The sequence below is a fragment of the Helianthus annuus genome, chromosome 17, assembly GCF_002127325.2.
Source record: "Helianthus annuus cultivar XRQ/B chromosome 17, HanXRQr2.0-SUNRISE, whole genome shotgun sequence".
NCBI classification, from domain to species: Eukaryota; Viridiplantae; Streptophyta; class Magnoliopsida; order Asterales; family Asteraceae; genus Helianthus; species Helianthus annuus.
This window is the reverse complement of record NC_035449.2, coordinates 3,534,952-3,561,839: the sequence shown is the minus strand read 5'-3', so window position 1 is coordinate 3,561,839 and position 26,888 is coordinate 3,534,952. Positions and strand designations below refer to the sequence as shown.

At 35.1% G+C, this 26,888-nt stretch overlaps 2 protein-coding genes and 1 long non-coding RNA gene across 9 annotated transcripts; 2 read left to right on the top strand and 1 right to left on the bottom strand.

Annotated features, from left to right (window-relative positions):
* Positions 1 to 9,661: 9,661 nt before the first annotated feature.
* Positions 9,662 to 13,478, top strand: LOC110922142 (high mobility group B protein 6). Its single transcript, XM_022166461.2, has 7 exons — positions 9,662 to 10,161; positions 11,638 to 12,035; positions 12,114 to 12,219; positions 12,323 to 12,559; positions 12,806 to 12,897; positions 13,000 to 13,084; positions 13,180 to 13,478. Exons 1-7 carry the CDS (start codon positions 9,727 to 9,729, stop codon positions 13,312 to 13,314), a joined length of 1,488 nt encoding a protein of 495 aa, XP_022022153.1. The 5' UTR covers positions 9,662 to 9,726; the 3' UTR covers positions 13,315 to 13,478.
* Positions 13,479 to 15,823: 2,345 nt separating this feature from the next.
* On the bottom strand, positions 15,824 to 20,319 carry LOC110921097 (KAT8 regulatory NSL complex subunit 3). The gene is made up of 6 exons (XM_022165366.2): positions 19,985 to 20,319; positions 18,440 to 18,501; positions 18,237 to 18,369; positions 18,087 to 18,159; positions 16,764 to 16,829; positions 15,824 to 16,226 (listed from the first exon to the last, which is right to left on the bottom strand). The coding sequence occupies exons 1-6, from the start codon at positions 20,161 to 20,163 to the stop codon at positions 15,978 to 15,980; spliced, it is 762 nt and encodes a 253-aa protein (XP_022021058.1). The 5' UTR covers positions 20,164 to 20,319; the 3' UTR covers positions 15,824 to 15,977.
* A 607-nt stretch (positions 20,320 to 20,926) lies between these two features.
* On the top strand, positions 20,927 to 24,043 carry LOC110923102. 7 transcript variants are annotated; one of them, XR_002583741.2, is made up of 8 exons: positions 20,960 to 21,274; positions 21,350 to 21,403; positions 21,498 to 21,650; positions 21,859 to 21,994; positions 22,080 to 22,227; positions 22,319 to 22,373; positions 22,683 to 22,913; positions 23,808 to 24,043. It is a non-coding gene; the product is annotated as an uncharacterized LOC110923102 (long non-coding RNA). The 7 variants fall into 7 exon arrangements; XR_004886062.1 differs by having other exon boundaries at positions 20,927 to 21,055; positions 21,112 to 21,403; positions 21,498 to 21,994; XR_004886065.1 differs by having other exon boundaries at positions 20,928 to 21,055; positions 21,498 to 21,994.
* Positions 24,044 to 26,888: the final 2,845 nt, after the last annotated feature.

Sequence of the window (26,888 nt, the reverse complement as noted above, 5' to 3'; positions counted from 1 at the left end):
ACCAATTCTGTTATTTTTTTGTTCAGTGTGTTTTATTATGTATTTTTGAAATTTGAATAGTGTTATTTGTCCTCACTAAGATATTTATTCTAAACTGGTGGTTTTTGTGTTTTTTTCATGTAGTTATTTTGTTGTTAATGGTGTTATTTGTTAATTACAGTTGAGTAGTGTTATTTATCTGTATAGAATTTATTTTTTTTATTTTTGTAGAACTGTTGCGTTTTGTGTGGTTCATGGTGTTATTATTGTGCAGGTTGCTTATTTATGTATGTGTAGCGTTATTGTGTTTTTTACTTGACTATAGTGCAGGTTGCAAAGGAGTTGGTATATTTTTTTACATATTTAGCATGATCATCATTTACTTTGTAAAAAACTATCTGGCCAACGCGCGTTCTATGTGTAAAAACTGTTTGTCCTCACTCAGATTTTTATTCAAAACTGGTGGTTTTATGTGCTTTGAAAAGAGTTATTTTTGTTGTTAATGGAGTTATTTGTTAATGCAAGTTGACTAGTGTTATTTGTCTGTATAGAAATAATTTTTTGAATTTTGAAGAACCATGGTGTTTTTAGTTGTTCAGGGTGTTATTATTATTATTGTTCAGGGTGTTATTTTTGGTGTTATTTGTTAATTCCAGTTTCCAGGGTTTTATTTTTGGTGTTATTTGTTAATTCCAGTTCTATGTGTAAAAGCTGTTTGTCCTCACTCAGATATTTATTCTAAACCTGTGGTTTTATGTGTTTTTAAAAGAATTATTTTTGTTGTTAATGGTGTTATTTGTTAACACAAGTTGACTAGTGTTATTTTGTCTGTATAGAAATAATTTTTTTAATTTTGTAGAACCATGGTGTTTTTAGTTGTGCAGGGTGTTATTATTGGTGTTCATATGTTCAGGTTGCTTTACTTATGTAAGTGTAGCGTTATTGTGTTATTTACATGACTATAGTGTCTTAATTGTGCAGGTTGCAAAGGAGTTGGTATTTTTATTTACATATTTAGCATGATCATCATTTACTTTGTAAAAAACTATCTGCCCAATACGCGTTCTTATTTGTGCCGGAAATCGTAATATTAATTGATTAAAACACGGAACTTTGTCATAGTAAAACTTACATAAAAGATCACAACTTTGTCAAAACGCTAACACATCATATAATCTATATTTCCCAAAATGTTTGTCAAGTAACAAAAAGATTAACTTGTTCTGCTGTCCACTTACACTTCAGCTCCCAACCTTTCAGCAATCCGATCAAACGCATTCTCTGCCATTCTCAACCTATCATCCTCGTCCAAAAGTGCATAATCTTGTACTTCCTTTTCCACAACTCCCCGTTCCGTGTTCACGTCGCTTAGGAGCATTTTTGAGAGGTACTTCTTACGCAGATCCTCGATTTCGCGTGCTTGATCAGGCAAAACCACGTTGTTAACGTCCCTCTCATTCGATAAACCACACCTCCAATGTCCAACGTGTGTTCCTATTCAATACCAAACCATCAGAATTGTTCATATTTCGTGTAAATTTATTTTAATTAATTTTTTAATAAACAGAAATATAAACGCGATTACCATTGTAAGTTTCCATATGCCGCATAAGGAAAATACCACAGTCGATACCATTGTAAAGTGTTTGCCATGGCAACTCTAGTCGAATTGGTTGTGTATTCCTTAGCTGTGCAGCGATTCTTGGATGCATTGGTCTTAGATACCGACAAAATGTACTTATCTGCAGTTACAAATTATCGATGTTAACAAATTAATTTTTTTTTTGTTACGGTAGCTGTATAAGTATAAACATTCACAAACATACCATTTTCTCCACATTTCCATGATATCTCTCTAATCCTGCAGCACCTTCTACGTTGTCAATAATATAGACATCTTTTGTTTTCAAGTTGAAAAACAGCAGATAGTAATGCCGCCCGGTCAACATGGGTATAAACACCATCTCAAAGTTGCCTTTAAATACTTTTGGTCCCGTTGAATCAAGCACAGCATTCATGTTGTTTGTAAATTCTGCTAATCGTTTATCTTCAGACAACGCGAAATCTTTTTCCAGCTGTGGTGTTATTCAGGCAAACAAAAAATGAAATTATGGTGTTAAGTTAAGAATTCATAATAACATAGATATCTTATTTAAATCCTTTTCCAGCTGTGGTGTTTTCCAGGTAAACAAACAAACAATCTGTGTTATTTACATAAACATGGTGTTAAGTAAATACATGCTGCTATTTAACTATAATCACAATTAAGTTAAGAATTCATAATAACATAATTCTGTTATTTAAACCCTTTTCCAGCTGTGGTGTTTTCCAGGTAAACAAACAAACAATCTGTGTATTTTACATAAACATCGTGTTAAGTTAATACATGCTGCTATTTAACTATAATCACAATTAAGTGTTATTCAGTAAACTGTGGTGTTATTTAGATACATAAAGTGTTATTCAGTAAACTGTGGTGTTATTTGGAAAAATAAAGTGTTATTCAGTAAACTGTGGTGTTATTTAGAAATATAAAGTGTTATTAACTACCGATGTTTCGGTATAAGTAACTGTGGTGTTATTTAGAATTCACAATAACATAATTATGTTATTTAAACCCTTTTCCAGCTGTGGTGTTTTCCAGGTAAACAAACAAACAATCTGTGTATTTTACATAAACATGGTGTTAAGTTAATACATGCTGCTATTTAACTATAATCACATGATACAGTCTGCAGAAATTAAACTTACCAGCATTCCTGCGTTGCAGAATAACCTCCTATCTGTCCCCATCCTCATATTTTTTTCTTCATGGTTCAACAACGCGGCCTAGGCACTGATGACATTCACGTGCACAGTTACACCAGGCATCATCGATTCAAAAGCCCCCCTCATAACTGACACGTTACCGTTGTCGCTGAACAAAACTTCCCTACAAACCAAAACACCGTCGACACGAATGTATAATTCAATATATGTTCAAAACTAATAACGTATAATACACCACATAAATACGTTTTTTAAGGTCCAATTTGGATACTTACCATACGTTTCCTACTGCAGAAAATATACATCGAGCAAGTGCTTCTTCAGCCTTCTCACGAACGGTTCTCAACATAACAGGTCGTTGCACGTACGGTGACTGCAGTGCCGCCGGAAGCTTGATTGTTCGTTTCGGCCTCGGCGATCTTTGACGCTGAACAGGATCCGTTACTTCTTGACGTTTTTCATCCGTTGCTGCATCGGCCAGTCTTGCTGAAAAGTTCACCGTTTCAACTCCTGAAACGTTGAACTTTGTCTCTGGTGTTATTTCACTTTGAACCCTTTCAACGACTTTGTCCAGTTCTGCGACAAACGAAGCCGTCATTGGTGAAAAGGGAGAAGTGTGTGGTGTTATATGATCTATTTTTTTCTCGTTCATAGGAGTGTTATACCCGTCTAATGATACACTACCTTTTTGCGGTTCAACTGGTTCAACTGCCACAGCCACGTCATCCTTTTCTGCCTCAACGTTTTGATCTCCCTTTTCCAGTTCATCTCCATCCTTTTTTTCCTCATCGTCAACGACAAGCATCAATTTCATTAACTCCTTCCAAACCAAACCTTTCTGTTTCAGCAGATCACTATTCGGGAACATCAGACATGATTCTGTTATGGTGTTATTGATCTTGTTAACGCATAGCTCAAATTCTCTAAACAAGTTATCCAACAAATTCGCTCGAACCTGTACGAAACCCCGGTTTAAAGTGTTATCATTAGAAATAACACATACTTTCAAGTATAGTACAAATTTTAAGATGTTTACCAGCTCAAAATCGTCATGAACGGATGTTCCTGATGCTGATGGAGTGTCCCCATGCTGAGAGACCATCGGAGTGTGGACTCCGCCATCTGGACCTACAAATAATGCACATGTTTGGGTGTCAGTCTGTGACAGTAGGTAATCAGCATAGTGTCTGTATATACCCAAGTGCGCATCATCATCTTCGAACAGCACATTGTCCATTCCCTTTTTATGTCCTTGTTTTTGCTTCTTGATTTTTTTTTCTATCACCATCAACCCCTTCTGCTCGTTTGTGTTTTTTATCTTCCCTTTTATTTGTCTTCTTAATTTGTTCAGTATCCATCCTTTCTATAGCACCCTCGAGATTGTCAAGAAGATCGTCATCAACAAGTTCAATTATATTTGAACTGTGTGATGAAGGTATCTTTTTTAACACAATTCCGTAAGCAATCTGCGACAACATTTTGCAGTACGTTTTATTCTCAGAATCAGTTTCAAAATAATTGTGAACCAGATAGCAATATTGATGTTATTCAGTTATATAGTGTTATTAAGTAAATTAGGGTGTTATGCAAGATATATAGTGTTATAAAGTTTCATGGTGTTATTCAAACCATTCGTGGTGTTATTTGGAAATATAACGTGTTATTCAGTAAACTGTGGTGTTATTTGGAAATATAAAGTGTTATTCAGTAAAATGTGGTGTTATTTAGATACATAAAGTGTTATTCAGTAAACTGTGGTGTTATTTGGAAAAATAAAGTGTTATTCAGTGAACTGTGGTGTTACTTAGAAATATAAAGTGTTATTAACTAACGATGTTTCACAATAATTTTTTAATACTAAAAGTTAACTACTTACCGCAAGTAATAACATAGGCCCTCTAAAAGCATCATCGCCACCATGCCACGCTGTTTTCGTTCTTTTGAGACACGAGATCATGTACGCACACCAATTGAAGCTTTTGATATCCACGTCCGGCTGAATATTTGAAATGAATCGCACATTGACGGAGTTGTTCGTCGTGGTTTCTCCAAGGAGTGAGAAGTAAAGAACCAAGAAGTTCAGTACAAACAGTCTTCCGTTATCAGACTGGAAATCCAATATGTAATTCATCAGCTGAACCGGGGACAAGCGGGTGATATCCATATGCTTAAACTGATCTCTGAACGCTTGGACAACAACATCCTTCCTTTTGCTCGCTTTCTTTTTTTTCAGCAAGATCCGTTGGACCCATAGGCAGTCCGAAAACACTCCTAACAAGCTCCGACGATATGTTTACAGTGCGCCCGCCGTCCACGTTTAAAATATCATTGTCTGGATCGTAATTTGTAACCAACCAATTTGCCAAAGCAGTAGGCACACCTGTCACCTTGTAATGAAAAATCGAACCAAACCCAATTTCGCCCACTTTCTTACGTTGTTCCTCATTTAGGCCGGATGCTAGTGTTATCAGATTGTCGATACCTACTTTTGGCCTGATACGGGCACCCGTGAATGGCTTATATGGCTGTCTCACTTGTTGATGCATTCCACGAGACGTTCCTCTTTTGGCAGCCGATTTCCGTCGTTTACCCGGTGATGGGGTGTCGACAAAATCGTCATCCGGGTCTCGCACCAGATCTACAACAATTTTTAATATAAATTTTAGTAAATAACTACTTCAAAATATTAACGCTTCAACATAATACCTTTTTCAGATGTTATATTGATGGATGGGTGTACGACAAGTTGACTATCATTAACATCCTGGGCTGCAAACAAAAAACATTGTAAAAAACATAACTCTTATTGTTTTTGATTTCTCTATAATTTAAACTACATTTCGATTACCTTTGTCGTCCTTATTTGACGTTTCCGAGTCACTACATACCAATGGTCTTTCAATTGTGTTTTTGAAACGTGATTTGTACATTTTGCCCCTAAGCCGATGGCTTGACCTGACTGTAGAAATAATTAAAAACTATATTTAAAATACTACATCACCAAATGGCTTAACCTGACCATATATAACACTCTTATTTATAGATCAGCATGATAAATAACACCCTTCGTATATATATAACACCATACCTATTTATAACACCATTCAAAACAATGACACTCTTATTATAGATCAGCATGATAAATAACACCCTTCATATAATTCTACAAGATAATTAACACCCAATATGAAGTTGCAGTATAAATAACACCATACCTATTTATCGCACCCTTCAAACAATGACACTCTATTAAATAACACCATTAATATAAATCTACAAGATAAATAACACCCCATATGAAGTTGTAGTATAAATAACACCATACCTATTTATCACTCCATTCAAAACAATGACACTCTATTAAATAACACCATTCATATAAGGAATAATGGAATTTAATAATCCCAACTTTCACCAGTTGGCCGGCAATGGACCCAACTTCAAAAATAACACCATACCTATTTCTAACACCATTCAGCATTTATAACACCATTTAAGATTTATAACACCATTTAACACAAACTATTTCTAACACCATTCAAAAACACCTGATGAAGACTCCATACAGCATTTATAACACCATTTAAGATTTATAACACCATTTAACACAAACTATCTGACCAAATACCAAAACCTAAGCAACCTAAACACACTAAACCAATATAACACCCAATAAAAAACACCATATGATAAAAAACACCCACACCTGATAAAGACTCCATACAACATTTATAACACCATTTAAGATTTATAACACCATTTAACACAAACTATCTGACCAAATACCAAAACATAAGCCACCTAAACACACTAAACCAATATAACACCCAATAAAAAACACCATATGATAAAAAACACCCAACCAAGTGTTATAACACTATTATTGTGTTATAACACCATTATAACACCATTATTAAATTGACCACTAAGGTTTTTGTTCATGATAAAAAACACCATTAACACATTAGAAGACAATCCCAAACTAAAAAACCTTAACTGATGAACTACATAACACCATGGAAATACACCCTTATTCAATGAAACCCTAGTATTAAACAATACAGTCGAACCTTTTTTGAAATCAGAGGTTGATTTCTTAATCTTTGGTTTTATAATCCCCCGATTTGTAGTGTCTTCTACTGTTAAATGATCAAACTTCTTCTTCGTCCTTCGTTCCATTGCATCAAACGACGGCTTTCGCTTCATTCGATGGTAGACGATTTCGATTTTAGGGCTCATTGAATCTACTAAATCTTATAATCTTTGGTGGGAAGATATCGCCCCTGTTTATTCGAGCGTAAAAATCATGAATGAGAGAGAAATCAGGTATAATAGATACGGTTTTTGATTTGAAAGTATATGAAAGCCCTATTTTACCCCTATCAAATCAAATCAGTATTTAAAAAACACTATTTTAATTACAATATTGCCACTCTAATCTTAACCATTAGATCAATGATCTAATGGTTTATATTCTTTCCTATCTTTCTCACAAAAACTACCTTTTTTACAATAACCTTACCCTATATATATATATATATATATATAATAATAACTAACAATGAAGAGCCTTATAAACAGTGTAAGTTTTCAGGTCATTCATAACCTATCTGCAGGTGATCTGCACTTGCATTGCATCCCACCTCTAAAATTACAATATTTAAAACTTTCAATTTAGAAGTCCATTCCATTTATAAATTTCGAAACAAAACTGCTATGGCATTACCTTATATATTAAAATTACCTTTTACCTTATATATTAAAATTAGAAAGAAATGAACAGTAACTTCATTGTATGTTAAAAAATAGAAATTACCCTATATATTACATTACCCTATATAATACAATAGAAACAAATCAACAGTAACTTCATAATAAGTGATGAATAAATGGTATAGGGACTGGTACCGGTATCAAATTTACCAAACTATCAAATTTACCAAACTGGGTGTATTTTTTATACCGGTATTCACCAGTTTACCCTCAAATACTGGCGTCGTGCCAGTACCGACCGGTACCGAACCGTACCGTAACCGGTATATTCGGTACCTGTACCCACTTTTGGGGATTTCAGTGACGGTATTTTCGGTACCGGTTGGTACCGAGCTCATCAAATCCTGTAGCAACGTAGCAATGCAAGTAATTGCACCGTTTAGATTACATTTCATACACACAGTAAGTAAAATGTATTTCGTTTGAATGAGTATTTATATACACAACAACTTATTTTGCTTTCTTTTTTGTCTTTTTCTGTAATTAATGAATTGTAGCATGCAAAATTTACTTGGATATTTAGATTATTGATGAGCAAAACGTATCAAATCCTGTAATCAAACCGGTATCGTATCGGTTCCAAATTTACTATACCAAATCATTTTCGTACCAATTTGGTACCCACCTTTTGGCGTTTTCAGAATCGTTACTTTCGGTTCGACACCGGTCAAGCACCATACCTTTATTCAATGATTTTTACTTTCAAATACCATACCGTATTGTACCGCGTATTTTCGGTGCCGGTACCTAATTTCGAGATTTTCCTGATCGGTACTTTCGATGCTGTTACCAGTACCGAGCTCATCCATATTTTAACGTGTTAACGCCGTAATAACTGAACTGAAAACAACCGAATTTTCAACATGTAGGACGTATGGGTCCTATTATTATATATTATGTTATTTAAAATTGTTTTTTAGGACGGAGTGACTATCCTTACCACGTCATTTTTATTTATGTTTTGATATTCAATATCTCCTTGCCGTCGCTGACACGCGTTTTGTAGTCTTTGGGTCCCGCCGCAACGCGCGAACAGGAAATCAACTAGTTTCTTTAATTTCACCATTACTATTTTTTATTATACATTTAACTAAATTAACTATTAGCTAATTAAGTTAAGTTGCAAATAGTCTTTCTTTTATACAATAAGTAACAATTTATGTAATTATTATTATTATTGTTTTTTATCGATATAAAACACATCTCGATATCCGTTTGGTCGTAGCACGACTTTATTGTTTAGGTATCAATGCCGTAATGAGTCGAACCGATATCGACTAGATTCCTGATATTAACGTTATTTTTATCATTGCGTCTATGTTTCCATTTAAAATTTGTTAATAATTGGATTGCCATATCGAGTGACAGTACCAAACCGAGGCCATAATGAACCGAACCAATATCGGCCGGTTTTTTGCCATTAATATTATTTTAACCACGACGTTTGTGTTTCCATTTAAATGCTATTAAAAATCGGGTTGCCCTGCCGCGAAGCGCGGATGGTGTAACCCACTAGTTACAACACAAAATTTGCAATTCCATCGCAGCTTTAGACATAGAATGAAATAAAATAAAGTGACAACAATTTGAGATATTTAAGTGATATTAGCCAATATGGTATTCAAACCGCGTTGAGAGTTTAAACAACATATGTCGGCCCTTTTGCGTTTAATTTTTTTTAACTGATATTAAACTCAAATTTAATTCCCATATATACGCTCTTTAAAGTAGAACTGTCAAATCGTGTCTTATCGGGTTTAACAGGTCTCTGACGACGCGTATAACACAAGTATTAAATATGAATACAACTCGTTTAACTACTTGATATCTCATGTCTATAATACACTTTTATGTTTTACGTACCAAGAAAAAGAAATGATGGATCCTAACTTCATAATTACATTTATTTTTAAAAAAGTAATAATAAACACATTGTATACTTTTTCAGTAAACAGGTATAATCGTGTCTTATCAGCCCTAATATGAAGTTACCCACCAGTGTTAACGGTAAAATTTTCAAACTTCAAATCTATATTTCAATTCCATTTCTTTCACAAAATATTTTTGAATTCACAAATATAGCCGTTAGAAACGCACCACCATAACTCACACCTTTTTTCTATAAAACCCTCAATACAATCAATCACTACAAACTACCATTCAATCCAACAAAAACCCCTTTGAATCCTCAAATCAAGCACACAAATGGCCGAAGTAGCACCAGCAGATCTCGTTGCGATTCCGACAAAGAAGAGAACCCGAAAGCCACTGAACCCGAAAACCTGTTCACCCAACGAATCCAACATTGTAGCCGGAGCAGCAATCTCTCAGCCACAAATCTTTCCAGAGAACTCGATCGATAAAGAAAACTCCCAGACCCTTTCGCAACACAAATCTTCAAAGATCAAGAAATCAACCAAAGGAAAGAAGCAAACACAACCCGATCCTGCAACGTTTGTGTTCGAGAAGGAGCTGAAAGAAATGCAAGAGAAGCTTGAGAAGATGACACTTGAGAAGCAACAAGCAGAGGAGCTTTTGAAGTTGAAGGATCAAGAACTTGAGGCACATAATAAAGAGCAAGAAAAGATGAAAATGGAGCTTAAAAAGTTGCAGAAATTGAAAGAATTTAAACCCACTATGGTAAGAAACTATAACTATCCCTTTTGATTTAATCTTTTTATGTTTTTATAATATATGATTTTAATATTCTTCAAAATATTAAATTTAGAGTAAACTTCCGTTTTGCTCCCTGTGGTTTGGTCACTTTAACGGTTTTGCCCCAAACCTTTAAAAATAGCCATTTTACTCCCTCCCTGATGTTTTAGTTTTGTTGCCAGTTTGCTCCCTGCGGGGAGCAAAATGGAAAAACAAACAATTTGAATGGAGTTAGAGGCGGGGAGCAAACTAGCAAAAAAACCGAAACATCAAGGAGTAAAATGGCTATTTTTAAAGGTTTGGCGCAAAACCATTAAAGTGACCAAACCATAGGGAGCAAAACGGAAGTTTACTCTTAAATTTATGTAAAGGTGGAACTTTGGCAGATTCTTGAATCTTGATTATTGGTTTTTTGGGTGTTTATGATTTATAAAAGTTCTTGTTTATGAAATTAGGGTTTGCTATGAAAGTTCAAATTTTTAGTGTTTAAGACACAATTAGACCTGTTTATTTATGATTTTTCACTTTATTAAAACTAATTAAAATTAGAAGGTTAGGATCCATCATTTCTCCTTATTGGTACATAAAACATACAACCGTGTTATACACATCGGATATAAAGTAGTTAAATGAGTCGTATTCATGTTTAGAATTTGTGGTGTTCGCGTCATCAGATACCTGTTAAACCCACTAAGGGGGTGTTTGGCCTAGTTTTTATTTTTTGGCTTATGCTTATATTTTAAAATAGCTTATAGCTTATTTTCTATTATTTGATAAGCTTTTTCTAAGTGTTTGGATTAGCTTATAGCTTATTTATATCATTTGCCCTTACACAAAGAAGGCTTCTTCAAATAAGCTAAAAAACCATCATCAAATAAGCTTATTCAAATTAGCTTATATAAGCTAATAAGCATAACCTTAAAAAGCTAAACCAAACACCAAATTAAGCTTATCTTGTAAAAAAAGCTATAAGCTTTGTTAAAAAAGCTAGGCCAAACACCCCTAAGACGCGATTTGCCAACCCTAACTATTGTAGAAGCTTAAAATGTTAGGGTTTTTATTATTAAATAATATTATCAGCCTAGGGTTACGAGCCCACGGGCTCATTAGGTTAGTTAGGGTTTTGTTACGATGTCTATATATTGTAACAAAACCCTAACTAACCTAATGAGCCCGTGGGCTCGTAACCTTAGTCTGATAATATTATCTAATATTTATTTCTCTTCCATATCTCTAATAACTAGTGCTGTAAACGAGTCGAGCAGAGAGCGAGCCGGCTCGAGCTCGAAATTAAACGAGGCAGCTCGGCTTGGCTTGAGCTCGATTTCGAAGTTACAAAATGAACTAGCTCGGCTCAGGTCGTATAAAATCGAGTTTTGTTAGGTAGTTTTTTTCTAGCGAGCTGCGAGCCGTGAGGTTTTTGAACAACTCTGTTAATAATCTTGTTCTTGATTATTTCAGACAATTCCCATTTTTCAATCTTCAAAAGACAAAGATCAATCAAAGAAGAAGAAGAGTGGACAAGAAACTAAAAAACCTGCAACACCATACATCATGTGGTGCAAGGACCATTGGACTGAGGTCAAGAAAGAAAATCCTGAAGCAGAATTCAGTGAAATAGCCAACATTTTAGGGGCAAAATGGAAGACATTAACCCCTGAAGAAAAGAAGCCTTATGAGGAGAAGTATCAAACCGAAAAATCGGTTTATTTAAAAATTGTGGGTACTGAGAAAAGAGAAAATGAAGCTATGAAGCTACTGGAAGAAGAACAGAAGCAGAAAACTGCTATGGAGTTACTTGAACAGTATATGCAATTCAAACAAGAAGCCGAAAAAGACGGCGATAACAAAAAGAACAAGTAATTATCAATTTTTACTATGATCTTTATTTTAAAATCGTCAATTTCGACGCTAATGATTCTTTTTTTTGAATGTAGGAAGGAGAAAGATCCATTAAAGCCGAAGCGTCCAGAATCCGCGTATTTCTTGTTTATGAACGAAAGACGAGCTGCATTAATAGCTGAAAGCAAAAGTGTGGTTGAGGTAATTTGATTTAAAAGATCAAAAAAAAAAAAAAAAAAAAAAAAAAACTTGATGTTCTTTTTGTGAAAAGGAATGAATGTGGTTTGTGTTTTGGTGGTGGCAGATTGCTAAGATCACAGGGGAAGAATGGAAGAACATGACAGAGAAGCAAAAGGCGCGTTACGGAAAGGTAGCAAAACAAAAGAACGAAAAGTATGCACGAGAAATGGAGATCTACAAGCGGACTAAAGAAACGGAAGCTGAGATCGCCAAGAAGGAAGAAGATGAGGTTTTGAAAGTCTTGAAGCAGGAAGCGTTACAATTGCTTAAAAAGAAAGAGAAAACCGAAACCATCATTAAGGTTTGTGTTACTAGTTTTACGTTGTTACTGTTTCCAGTGGCGGATCTAGGGGTGCTTTGGGGGTACCCCTCGGTTTAGAAAAAAAATGAAAAAATAGTGAAAATTTCATATGATTCAGAAAAAAATAGTGAGAATTAGTGAAAATCTAGCAAAAGGAACCCGGTGAAAAAAATCTTGGATCCGCCACTGACTGTTTCATTGTTTTTTAGGATTATATTAATTTTGGTTTCGTCGTTGCGTGTGTAGAAAACAAAAGAAAAGAAGAGCAAGAAAAAGAGCAAAAAGATTGACGATCCTAACAAGCCGAAGCGCCCAGCGTCTTCTTTCCTCCTTTTCAGGTAATTTCATTGAAAGAGAAAACCGAAACCATCATTTTAAGATTTGAATAAAAGCTCATTTTTTTATTATTTTTATTAATTATGGTGTTTTGCGTTAAGCAGCAAAGAAGCGAGGAAGGATTTGTCGAAAGAGAGGCTGGATATTAGCAATGCGCAACTCACTGCTCTTGTTTCGGTGAAGTGGAAGGTATACATTCGTTTTTCACGAGTTTGTTCGTGGACTGTTAATATTTATGTACGTTTCATTTTCTCGAGCGTTTAATTAACCAACTGCGCGTGCAGGAATTGAGTGAAGAAGAAAGACAGAGATGGAATAGAGAGGCGGCAGAAGCGATGGAAGCTTACAAGAAGGAGATGGAGGAGTATAACAAGAAGAACAAAGTGGAGACCCCTAACATTGATGATGATCATCACTAATTTTGGCTTTTGATGTTCAACTGGTTCTGTTGAACATCTTTTATCCTGTCTTTGTTCAAGTAGTTGATTGTCATGTCTCAAGCTTTAGTCACAAATCAAAGTATTTGAATGAAATATTGCTATGAATGAAAAAGTGATAATTACAATGGAGTATGTTTGAAACTTATGTGTGCTAGAAAGAAATGAGAAAAGAGAAAAACTTATGAATGAGCAGAAACTTAGGCCATGCTAATAGGGGTGTTAATCGAATCGAATATCGAATTTTTCGAATAATTTTTATTTTTCCTTGAATTCGAATTCGATTAAAACTTACCGAATTCGATTCGAATTCGTATTCGAATAAAAAACCCAATTCGTATTCGATTAAAAATTCGAATTCGAATCGACTTCGAATAAATTCGATTTAATTCAGATTCTTTAAAAACATGTAAAAAAAACTTTCAAAATGAAACATAAATTTTAAAGCAGCCATAAAGCACATTAAAAAGTTTCAAATAAAGTATCACAAGTCTAAAATTCAAAACGAAAAGTCGGGAATAACCACTACACATTAGAGCAGGCGGGGTGGTCCGTGATGGCCACTCCATCACTCGTTAAAAAATAATGCACACCGCCGCCGCCTAACGTATCACGCGTTGAATTTGTAACGCGTTCTTTGTATAACGCGTTGAAAACAAGTTTGATGAAAGTTTGAATTAAAGCAAGTTTGTCGTTTTATGCAATGGAATTAATATCAAGTTTGAAGAAAAGTGCAAATTAGCCCCTCAACTTTTGTTAGCTATTTTTGAATAGCTTTCCTTTAATTGCAATTCAGGTCCCTCATCTTTATATAAATTTTAATTGCCCATCTCGACGAACCGTCGGTTCTTTAGGTTTGAAGTTTCATGAGTCGGACGAGGAGTAGAGTTTTTTTAGTATTTTTTTTTTAAATTGTAGCCTAAAAGATTTCTAGTATGTTAAATTGAACTAGTATGTTTTAATTTTAATGAAATTTATAATTTTAGTGTTTTATTGTTAATTTCTAATTTTAAAATAAAAATTAAAAAAATTTGAGAGTGATAGAATTCCATCACTAGTGATACCACCCCCTACATTTCTATCACTATTATTGGGTGATAATATGTCATGATTTGATTGGATAGTGGGAGTGATAGATTTCTATCACTAGTGACCACCCCTCCTCCCCTTACAAGTTAATATTTTTACGCTTAGAAATCTATTGATAGAATTGTTTCTTAGGTTTTAGTTATGGGCCATGTAGTGGGTTTGGTAATGGGTAATTTTAATACTTAGAAAAAAATTTGAAAATAATTTATAGTATAGCCTAATAAAAGTTATATATGTATTATATAAAAATAATAAATAAAAATGTATATTTTTTTTTTCAAATTTCGAATCGAATTTGAAATTATAAATTCGTATTCGATTTACTTGACTAGAATTGAATCGAATTCGAACCCGAATTCTTATAATCAAAACGAATTCTTGATAATCGAATCGAATTTAAACGAATTTCGAATTTTTCGAATTCGAAACGAATTTTGCACACCCCTACATGCTAATACCCAGAACAAACCAGTTGACCACACCAAAAACAGTCAGCATGCCCCAAACAAATGTAACAACACCTGTTCCTGCTGCCACCGTAAGCAAAACGAGCACTCATTTACCAACAAAATGAAAGAAATGGCTAATTCGGCTTACAAGAAGGTGGCTGACCAGATCCACCACCATGATCAACACAGCAACGGGCATCACCCCAACTCTGGTCCAAAACCGGTTGGTCAAAAACAAAAAGAATCAAACATGAGCAACTGCATACCTAAAATCGGTGATCATAAAAAGAGGGACAAAAATTCAGGAAAGAAGGGAAACGACTGTAAATGTAAAGATGGCAGCAGCAGTAGCGACAGTGAAAGTGATAACGATGCTCATGCAAAACGTATCTACAGTGATACACTAAATTCAATAAATCTCCGGGCTGTTTGTTTACCTCTTAATGAGGCTCTTAATGGTTCAGAGCTCTGCTCTTACTGGTTCAACACTTAATGATTCAGACTGTTTGTGTCGCGAGCAGATGTCTGAATGGTTCAGACATTTACCTCTGAATGGTTAAGCATTATACAGAATCCGAGTTGTTAAGACCTCTAATCTAAATTGGTCAGACATTTGCCTCTGAATGGTTAAGCATTATACCGGCTCTTAATGGTTCGGACCTCTCTTACTGGTTCAGCACTTAGGGACTGTTTGTTTACTTCTTAATGAGGCTCTTAATAGTTCAGACCTCTTACTGGTTCAGCATTTAATGGTTCAGACTGTTTCGCGAGCAAATGTCTGAATGGTTAAGCATTATACAAAGTCTGAATGATTAAGACCTCTAATCTGAATTGGTTCGACATTTGCCTCTGAACGGTTAAGCATTACACTTAACCATTCAGAAGTTGCCAAATAGCCCCTCACTTATTTCTTGCTAGCTATTGACAAAAAAGCCCTACAATAGTCAGTCATATGAGCTACAAATCAAGAACAAAGACTGCATTTCATACAGGAATAAAAGTAACAAAGACAGATAGAAAAGTAACAAAACTAACTGACACGAATTATAGTCTCCCCTAGACGATTATGATTATAATGAATACATGATATGAAATATACAGAAAATATCACTCATGTACAATTACGCCACGCCCGTCAATCACCTTTTCACCTGTAATTTCTGAAACAAACATTGCAACAGCTTCAACGGCACGTCCTTCAGCTTCTTCATGAGTCATTCCAGTTAACTCAAGATTCTTCTTTGCGATTTGGAATGAATGATCACCGTTTTCAATGACGTGCAAAGCGTTTATAGCTTTTAATTTCTTCCTAACTGTTTCCAACGATTGCAGTGGACAGTAACCATCATTGCCACCCTACATCAGATTTGAATAAAATTTAAAACTATGACAATGAATTAACAAGTTTTAAGGACATTAAACATAGAGTGAATTTCAAGGATTGTCCTTTATCTTTATACCCATTTTCAGACGCTGTCCTTTATGTTCAAAATTGACAAGTTTTGTCCTTTATGTTTTCATATCATACACGTTTTGTCCTTTAGGCCTAACCCAGTTAGTTTTTTCAGTTAAATTTGGCATGTGCTTTGCACATGAGGGCATTTTTGTCAATTCAAAGGTTGCAGAAGCTTTGAGCTGTAAATCTGCCGTTGAACTTACCTTTGAATTGACAAAAATGTCCTCATGTGCAAAGTATACGACCAAATTTTACTGAAAAAACTGAGTTAGGCCTAAAGGACAAAACGTGTATGATATGAAAACATAAAGAACAAAACTCGTCAATTTTGAACATAAAGGGCAGCGCCTGAAAATGGGTATAAAGATAAAGGACAATCCTTGAAATTCACTCTTAAAACATAAGTGAAAAGCCGTTTAAGCTTTTCATTGTTTTACCTGTACAAACATAATAGGAACTGTAAGTTGCAATAAGGGTTCGTCTCGAATGACTCCATTTGTCGCCTGCAACGTTATCTATTGTGTCAAATACCACTTTACAAGTGTCATCGAGCATTTTTTCAGACGTTTTACATTTTTCTTTAGTGTCCTCGTCTTTTTAGAACTCGAACAAAATAAAAAATAATGTACTTAAACAATTACAACATTACATATTGACATTGTTGTGTCCAGTAATTCAGCATTTTGTTCATTTTCATGTTCGATCAAGTATCAACTATGCGGTAACAGAAACATGGTAGACCATCATAAGTAACAGAAACATGGTAGACCATCATAAAATATAACGCAATATTAGAAAAGGTTCCTGATAATTTTTTTTTTGAGTAAAATGCAATTTTCGTCGTTGAGGTTTGGCCAGTTTTGCAACTTTCGTCCAAAGGTTTGTTTTTTCGCATCTAGACCCAAAAGGTTTGAAATCTTGCTATTTTCATCCGGCTCTTTAACTCCATCCATTTTTCTCTGTTAAGTCAGGGGTATTTCCGTCTTTTATGTTGGGAAAAATTACAAGTTTTGTCCTTTATCTTTATACCACTTTTCAGGCAGTGTCCTTTTTAACAAATGTTGACAGGCGGTGTCCTTTACTAAGTATTTTGTTGCAAGTTTAGTCCTTTACACCCAACCCAGTTAAAAAAACATGTTAATTGTTGGGTGTAAAGGACTAAACTTGCAACAAAATACCTAGGTAAAGGACTAAACTTGCAACAAAATACCTAGTAAAGGACACCGCCTGTCAACAATTAACAGGGTTTTTTAACTGGGTTGGGTGTAAAGGACTAAACTTGCAACAAAATACCTAGTAAAGGACACCGCCTGTCAACATTCGTTAGAAAGGACACCGCCTGAAAAGTGATATAAAGATAAAGGACAAAACTTGTAATTTTTCCTTTATGTTAACTTAAAGGGCAATTTGGTCTTTTTCAAGGTATTCAGTCTTTTTACATAAAGTGAAAAAGACAGAATTGCCCTGCATGTTAGCAAAAAAAAAGACGGAAATACCCCTGACTTAACACAGAAAATGGGATGGAGTTAACGAGACGGATGAAAATGGCAAGATTTCAAACCTTTTAGATCCAGATGCGGAAAAACAAACCTTTGGACGAAAGTCGCAAAACTGGCCAAACCTCAAGGACGAAAAATTGATTTTACTCGAAGATTTTAAAGGCCAACAAAGGGGACCAGAAATTCAAATTCACTAAAAACGAACATATAGAAGAAACAAAATCCAAGCAAACAAATACAGGATCGTGTTAGCAAACAAACCTTTAGTGGGTATCCCAAGCAAACCACAGCCGATACATCGATATCAGTCTCTGCAGCTACCATACAACTGATTCTGCCATAATTAAAAGCGTCTTTTTAGCGACAGTTTTTGTACGTGATCATTACGAACCGCAACTATTTCGCCGTTACCTTGAACCCAATGATTTTCCAGCCAAAATCAAAGGATGTCCGGGGTACTTGGCAGCAGCATTTCTTACGATATCCGAGTGAAACCCGACAAGTTTTTCGGGCTTTGGTGCGGCCTTTCTTCTACCATTGATGTCTGCCAGACACCGCTAGTTACACTTGCACTGAGCGAGAGTTTTAGATAAAACATATGTATGAAAACTCACATGGGTAGTCAAAAGTTACGACTTCGACAGCGTTTAAAGCGTTCGCCAGCAAGTTCTTCCATCTGCATAAAACTCAAGCCTGGTGTTCAATAGAAATCTTGCTGTAAGCAAAAATAAAGATATGTGCATACGTCTTTTTGCCCATTCGGTTTGTGCTACTCTAGTTTTTATTTCAAATTGCAAAAAAAAAAAAAAAAAAAAAAAAAAAAATGGGCTATTAGTATAATAGCTTGGATTATTTTGGGTTTAAGTGCTATTTTCAACGGGTCAGAATGGCCCCTTCTGAAAATCAGAAAAACACTTTGCGGGTCAGACTGGGGGAAACAAAAAAGAGAAACGGGTCATTCCTAGGTTTTTCTGTGCGGAAAAAAGAGCATCGCTTCCCGTCGACTTCCTCCAATCACATCATTTTCTACACATTAACTGATCAACATCTTCGATATTCGCCAAACAGCAGACAATCTCGAACCACAACCACCATTGGAACCATCACAGTCTCTGATCCATCGATAGACTTAGCACCAATCACTTACTGGCTATAGCATTCAGAACAAGGTAACATTTCAAATTGCATTAGCGCACCTGAAATTCAGTTTCCGACTTTCCGTTACTTTATCTAATTCATAAATCATGACTAAACCTTATAGCCTTTTAGAGTTCATGTGCAGAACAATGTCAGTTGATTTTTCCCTAACAGCTCATATTACTGGTCTAAAGATCTATGTAATCTAACTCGGATACTGCTTCACCTTCCTTTCTTACATCGTTGACAACTTTGGGATGTACAGTTTTTGTTATTTGTTGTTAGAACTTAGAAACAGGTTACAGGTGCTGCAAGTATGCAGGAAAACTTTGACAGTTTTTTTAAGTCGACCCGTATCCGTTCTGACCCAAACCCATTCTAACCGAACCAATATAAGGGGCTATTTGTTTACCTCTTAATAAGATTCTTAATGGTTCAGACCTCTTACTGGTTCAACACTTAATGGTTCAGACTGTTTGTTTCATGAGCAGATGTCTGAATAGTTCAGACATTTGCCTCTGAATGGTTAAGATTTATACAAAGTCTGAATGGTTAAGACCTCTAATCTGAATTGGTCAACCATTTGCCTCTGAACGGTTAAGCATTATACATGCTCTTACTGGTTTAGACCTTTTACTGATTCAACACTTAATGATTTAGACCTCCTACTGGTTCAGCACTTAACCATTCAGATGTTGCCAAACAGCCCCTAACCCTTTTTAATCAGCCCGTTCTGACCCGACATCCAACCCGCCCTGCCCCGCCCGACCGTTTTTCCAGGTCTAATGAAAACAGAACATTTTTAGGAAATTTAATCAATAAGCCCTAATACCAAAAACAAAAACAAAAAAAATCTAACTTTATTATCAAACCAGCCAGTAATCTTACTATTCGTGGCACATTATACAGAAAGTAAACAAGATATCTAATTTCAATAACTTCCAGAGTTTAAGAGTCCTATGTGAATAAATTTAGGCCTTTTAGGGTAAAAATTGGGGAAAGTGAAGGGTAAAAAAGGAAACCTAATCATCCACTCGGAGGTAGAAGGAGCACCGGCTCCATGAGCAAAAACAACGACCGGAGAATGACGATTAATACCCCTGACCGCCGACAAAGGTTCAGGTCTTTTGATCAACGGAGCATATAGTTGTATAGCTTGTTCGTATTCACTTTCCGGCGTTCGTGACCGCTTCGAACTCATTTTGGTGATCGGAATCAGAGATTGAGTTCAATAACTTGTTCAGGATTCGTTTTGTTTAGGTAGATTTATGAAACCCTAAGTTGTTGTTGTTGTTGTTGGCTGAGTTTCTCGCGCCAAATGACATCGGCTGGCGCGGGGGATTGTGAGTTTGTGACTCGTTGGAGTTTTACTTGGGCTTATAGATTATTATGTAGGCTTTTGTCACTCGTTAGCTCGGCCCAGTTTTTTTTTTTTTTTTTTTTTTTATGCTTTTTGTTATGAGATAGGTTCAATATCATAAAAATTATTTAAAATACCTTCAGTTATGCTATCACTGGTTGTAATACACATATATGCACATAATAATGTTAATTAAGTGTGGGTGAGCAAAAAACTGAATGAGAAATCAAAATTTGAAAAAAGAAACTAGTGGAACATACGATTTTGACGATTCTCTCTCTCTTTCTAATTAAACATATAACTAAAAACCGCAAAGAGTTTTGTTGAAGGTTTATTATATATTCTTATGTTCCCATTAAAGTCAATGAGAACATCTTGCAATTTCAGCCATTGGATGAAGGTGAGATTAAATTTTTTTTTTTTTTTTTTTTTTTTTTTTGAATGGCTAATGTTACTCTTCCAAACTCCTATATTTACAACTAAATCACCCTTGCTTGGGATTGAACCCAAGACTTTCCACTAAAAGGCAAAAGCCTTTACCAAGTGAGCTAGCCCCACTTGGCGTGAGATTAAATCCCAACCCTTATAATTCCTAAAAAGAAGGGGAGGTTTTTTTAGGGTTATTTTGACTTCTCACCCCACGTTTCTACTGATACGCTGCAGTTAACAAAAACGACATCTAACCGTCTACCCCTCCCACTCAAATCCAACAATGTCGGCAATTTTCACCAGAGTAAGTTTGCAATTTGCAATTCACAAACATATAACCCTAATAGTTTTTTTTTGAAGGTTTGTGTCTCTACTTTGAAGTAGTCGGCGACTTCTCTCTGTATTTCGCTAGTGATTCTTGCATTGTCGCTGATTAGCTTTTGTATGTACACCGATAGACGCGGAATTTGCATTCGTGTGCCACAGTGGAAGCAATGATGTTCTCTTAAGCTTCAGCCTTCATGTGGAATTCTTTTTTATTTTTTCTGTTTAGGTTATATGCGAGATTCTAAATGTGACTGTATATGGGTTTGTTCAGGCTGTGGTGATGAAAAAGTTTTCCTATGAGTTTGAATTTGACTATGATGATGGGGTTAGACACATCTTAGTCTGGATTTTGGTTTGTTTTTTGAGAATATGTTATGAGGTTTTAATTTTTTTTAACTCTGATGTTAAAACGGTTTCAGGATATTGATTGTTATAAACCTTCTAGAAGGGGAGGTTGAGGATGGTTCCAAGAGGTTAGAGCAGTTGTAGTGTTATAACTCCACTACCGCCATAAAAGTAGAAGAGAAATAGCAAGAACGAGAGCCAACTCTTCAAGACTTAGCGACTTTAAGGTACAATTTAATTACATATACAGTCAATTAGGCATAAATCTTGCTATTGTCCTTGTATGCCTGTTATTTTTGCCGTCGCATCATCTTTGTCATTGTTTAGCGACATAAGTTACAAATTAATACAGCTATTGTTTATGTTGTCAAGTTTTTTATGGTGATTAACTACCAAAATTGGGTCTTTTGTTTATGACTTATTTTTTTTCGAAAGCATGTCAATCGAAATTGCAAAAAAACAATCATTCTGGCTCAGTTACAACCATTGTTATGCGCAATTTGGGCAATTGCTTTGGCAAAGAGGAGATAATGGAAAACTCTCCAACAGAAGATGAGTCATCCACTACCCTGTAAGTCCTATGTTTGATTTTTTTTTTCAATTGAAGTTTTCAATTTCTCCCATTATTGATTGATGGACTGGTGTTGTGTGTTAAGGATGAGTGTGGAGGAAAAATTTAGGATTGTGAAGAGTGTTGGTGAAGAGTGTAAGTAGGAAGATGAACTCTTGAATCTTGTAATCAAGAAGCCCCAACCCACTTGCTATGAAGCCTTCAAACATTCTTGCAGAATGCATATAGCACGTGTATATTTGCCTATTATTCACCATATCTTTTGTTTAAACTAATTATAACATGTTGTGTATTCATAACTATATCCAATTTGATGTTAGGTAGTGATGGATCTTCCTCCTTATAAAATTAACCCTAAGAGAATGAAAGGTTTGCATCAGTAAGTTGATTTTACTCTAATTTTGCCCTGACCCTCTTAATATTTTATCTCACTTTTGGTCATATTATATATTACTAGCTTAAATAATCAGAATTTTTCACACACGCAAACAACTCATTTCTATATATTACAACTTTAAACAGTAAAATCACATTCAAACACTATATGGTATCTACTATATTATGTTTTGTACAGCTGATTATTAGATTCTAATTGTTAAATATCACATAATCACTTCCATTTTCCAAAACACACACGCAAAACAGTGTAATTCTTTTTAATCAAGCATGTGTTTGTGATCCTATCCAGATCTGTTGAAATGGGAGAGTAGTTTAGGCGATTATTAGCAAAACCTCAACAAGAATTTCCAGAAAGTGTGATGGAAATTAGAGAAAAGGATAATTTAATGTGGTGGAACTAACTCGCAAGTCTTTATTCCCTGCAACTGCGTATGATCTTTGTATCAAGCTGAAGGAAAAAGAAATTCTTGCAAAACTGACTCATAATGCTAATATTGGGTTGAACTCCTCTTTCCATCAGGTATATATATGACTTTCTCACTAGTCATTATATACTATTCGACCCGTTTATGAGTAAATGCGTTGGTGGGGTCGGATTGGCTTCTAACGGGTCAAATGGGATAAAATGACATTTGTGAGTAAATGAGTTGGTTGGGTCGGATTGGCTTCTAACGGGTCAAAATTCAAATGGGTAAAATATGACATTTATGAGTAAATGAGTTGGTGGGGTCGGGTTGGCTTCTAACGGGTCAAATGGGTAAAAAAATGACATTTATAAGTAAATGAGTTGATTAGGTCGGATTGGCTTCTAACGGGTCAAAACTCAAATGGGTAAAATATGACATTTATGCCTAAATGAGCTGGCAGATTGGCTTCTAATGGGTCAATTGTGTACAAAATGAAGTTGGTTAAAATAGAGAACGATTGAGGTTTACTGGATAAGAGAAGTTGAAAATGAGCTAAGACGTAATTTTGTAGTATTTGTCAAACATAAACCTCTGGAGTCTAACTTTGAAAGATGACATGTTTGAGATATGTAGTTTACATTTTGTAACATTTTCGGGGTCTAACAATAACTTGCATAAAAGATTTTGTTAAATTAAAAAAAAAGGTATTTTTATCCTTTTAATCTTATAAATGACATTATCTTCATCAAAACGACACTTTTATCCCTGAATTACTTTTGACTTGATTTGTTTTGGACCGACTTTAAATTTTCTTAATGAGGATAGAAATGTTATACATAGTGCATACCTGAATAACATTATCCTTTTAATACACGGATATGGAAAGTTTCAAGCATCGCAACGTCCTTGGGCGAGTTTTGCCTCATTTGACCCATTTACGTTTAGTCAATATTTAAACTTTACCTGTCTGGCCCATTTGAAATAAATCATTATTATTTTCTATTCAGGTCCTGCTCAAGCTCAAAATTTAAGGGATTCACTTGCAAAAGCAAAATCTGATATTGTAGTGAAGGTGTTCTTTTTATCCTGCATTTTTTGTGCTATAGTAATAGTACTACTTAAAGAACAAATCAATAGGTTGACACCAACTGGATGTATGTGGTAATGACCTTTACAGTGTAAATGCTAATTATTGAGTGGTCTTTACACCACTATTAATACAAGAGATTACTATGACTAGCAAGATGGTATATCATACTTATTATCTTTTATTCTTGTAAAAGATATTAAACATTTAAGTTTGTATTACCTTTGAATGTTGCATGTGCAGCCTCACAAGGTGCTCATGCTTCATGCTTCTGCTTATGAAAGTAGAATCCATCAAGATGGAATGTTAAGTACATATGAAATATCTTTTGAAGATATTAATTAGACACTCACACGAATGATTATCATTGCTTGTGTTTTTTTTTAATGAAGTCAAGTCGGTTATTTTTTTACTCATAAGTCGAAAGAGTTGTGCTTTTATCTTAAACGGATACTATTTTGGTTTAGAATGCAAAGAAAGATAGTTTGGGCTTATGACATTAAACTACCCGGCCACCGGGCGGGTATAGAACTAGTTTATAAGGGTTAAGTTAAATAAGAAGTGTACAAAGACACAATGGATCACATAAGATGACACAATGTCGAGCAAAATATAACACAATGCCAAAAAACATAATACAATGTCGAGAAAAAAGACAAAATAAGTTGCAACAAAGACACAATGACACAAATATAGAAAAGACATAATGATAAATAAAAGACACAATGATAATAAACAAAAATTTTAAAATCTACAACCTATAAATTCAAAAGTGAAAAAACTAAAATCTCACATCGTAGAGTTCAATGAGACAGATCTAATGCCGCTTGAATGAGGTCAATCCAAGTCCATTTGATACCCTTTGTACGACTTCTTATTTTTAGGAGCCTTTATATTTGATCTTAAACCTTGTTTATAAAGTATGCATAACATATGTTGCTTGTTTGTTGTGTAACATTTATTTGAACGGCAAAGAATTTCACGTGTAAACCCATCCTGCGTTGGGCTATGTCCAAGGTCGACTTCTCGACCGCCATGAGACCGTGCCCCCTTGATGCGTGAGAACCGGATAGAATCCGCAATTCGTAAACTCTAGCCCTCGTCAGGTTCGAACCAGAGATTAAAGCCCCAATACATCTCTTCACCCAGATGTCCATCGAAAATGGCCCAAACATAATCGAACTTGTGTCTCCAAATAATAAGAAAAAAAAAACACCCTCTTTTGTAATGTTACACCTAGACTCAGTTTTAGCCCATAATTGAACAAAGCAACTCATGTTTATCACGAGAACTAGATAACAAAAAGAAAAAAAAATTGATGCGCAAATGATGAAGTCCAAAAGTCTCCACAACACACACATATATAAAGATAACTCAGCATGCTCATATAAAGATAACTCGGCCCATGCTCATAAATTTTTGGCATCCATTCATTTCGACTGACTGATCATCAAACAATATTATCTTATGCTATACAAATGTCGCGACTAGCGCCACATGTCTCTAGGTAGAACTAGATCTTAAAGAAAAACAATAATGCTTGAATTAACCAACCACATAAACAATATAATGTCAAGCAAGCTCTTGGTTCTTCTCAACTATCCTCACTTCTTTTGCAGATCTAAGCACATTGGCCTGAAAACATTACAAAAACTCAAGCCATCATCATCTTCAACAGTTGTGGCAGATCCAGCCCTGTTTTGTGGGTTCACAGAAACCCACTCGGTTTGGAAAAAATTAGTAAGAACTTTGTATGTTTTGGAAAAAATAGTGAAAATCTACCAAAACGAACCAACTGAAAGAACTTCCTGGATCCGCCACTAACAGCCAAAAGTGTGCATGTGAGAGAGAGAGAGAGAGAGAGAGAGAGAGAGAGAGTACCTGAGCATCAGTGATTTGAGTAGCAAAAGCATCAACAATGAACAAAGACAAAGTCTTGCTGTAGGTTCCAGGCTCAAGTTTCTTAGCCAACAAGTCATCATGCTTCTTGCTCAAGTATATTTCCACCTTTCTTGCCCCTCTCTTTGTCCTGCAATATACAATATTACACACACATATATAATTATAACACCAATGACGAAAGCAGTGGCGAAACTTGAGATTTCCGACCGGGGGTCGAAAACGTATATACCAAAAATTTCTATAAAATCGGGGGGTCAAAAACGTATATACCCAAAAATTTCTATACGAAAACTACATACTCTCCACTAGCGAGCGAAAAGTCGGGGGGTCGGCCGCCCCCTCCCGCCCCTACAAAGCTACGCCAAAGTGAGGTTGAATGTGAAGGTGGTGGTGAAATTACAAAACTGACCTATCAGATTGAAGGCGATCAAATTCAGGATCATAGTTCATGAACACATAATGCAGATGTTTTGTTCTGTCATCCATTCTTGAGTTGTTGGCAGCTTTGAGTGGTCATAAGATCCATTGCTCATTGCCATCTTATAATACATCACCAAACCAAATCACTTTGACTATGTCAAACCTTGATGGATCTATAATTTTCTTTATAAAAGAAGATAAGTTTTTTTATTATATATTTAACTAGATGACATGGATGAAAAATGAACATTTTTTAGGGATATTCGATTTAAAAAATCTCAACTTTCACCAATTGACCGATTATATTTCTAACTTTCAATTTGTACCACACCACTCCAAACTTTCAACTTATTGGCCGACAGTACTCCCAGATTAACTGAACCCTAACCCAATTAGTTTTTTTGCTGATCTGACACTTGTGTGGTGACGTGGAATTTTTTGATGATGTGGCATCTGACTTAGCTTTTTGATGATGTGGCACTAGTTTGGTGACGTGGTAGTTGATATGATATAGTATAGAGGTACATTAACAAAAACATGTTGAAAACCATAATTTTCTCTATATATACGATACTTATTGTTTCAGTTTTAGTTGTGATAAGTACATTAACAAACATACATTAACATTAACAAAAAACATGTATGTTACTTATTGTTTCAATTTTAAACACGTATATGC

Bases quoted from the DNA above. Each gene is read 5' to 3' on its own strand.
- LOC110922142 (XM_022166461.2), top strand. From the start codon at position 9,727: ATGGCCGAAGTAGCACCAGCAGATCTCGTTGCGATTCCGACAAAGAAG. The intron at 10,162-11,637 runs GTAAGAAACTAT...TGATTATTTCAG, and splicing joins AAGAATTTAAACCCACTATG to ACAATTCCCATTTTTCAATC. The intron at 12,220-12,322 runs GTAATTTGATTT...TGGTGGTGGCAG, and splicing joins AAAGCAAAAGTGTGGTTGAG to ATTGCTAAGATCACAGGGGA.
- LOC110921097 (XM_022165366.2), bottom strand. From the start codon at position 20,163: ATGAGTTCGAAGCGGTCACGAACGCCGGAAAGTGAATACGAACAAGCT. The intron at 18,160-18,236 runs GTAACGGCGAAA...TAATTATGGCAG, and splicing joins GGAAAATCATTGGGTTCAAG to AATCAGTTGTATGGTAGCTG. The intron at 16,227-16,763 runs GTAAAACAATGA...AATCTGATGTAG, and splicing joins TTCCTATTATGTTTGTACAG to GGTGGCAATGATGGTTACTG.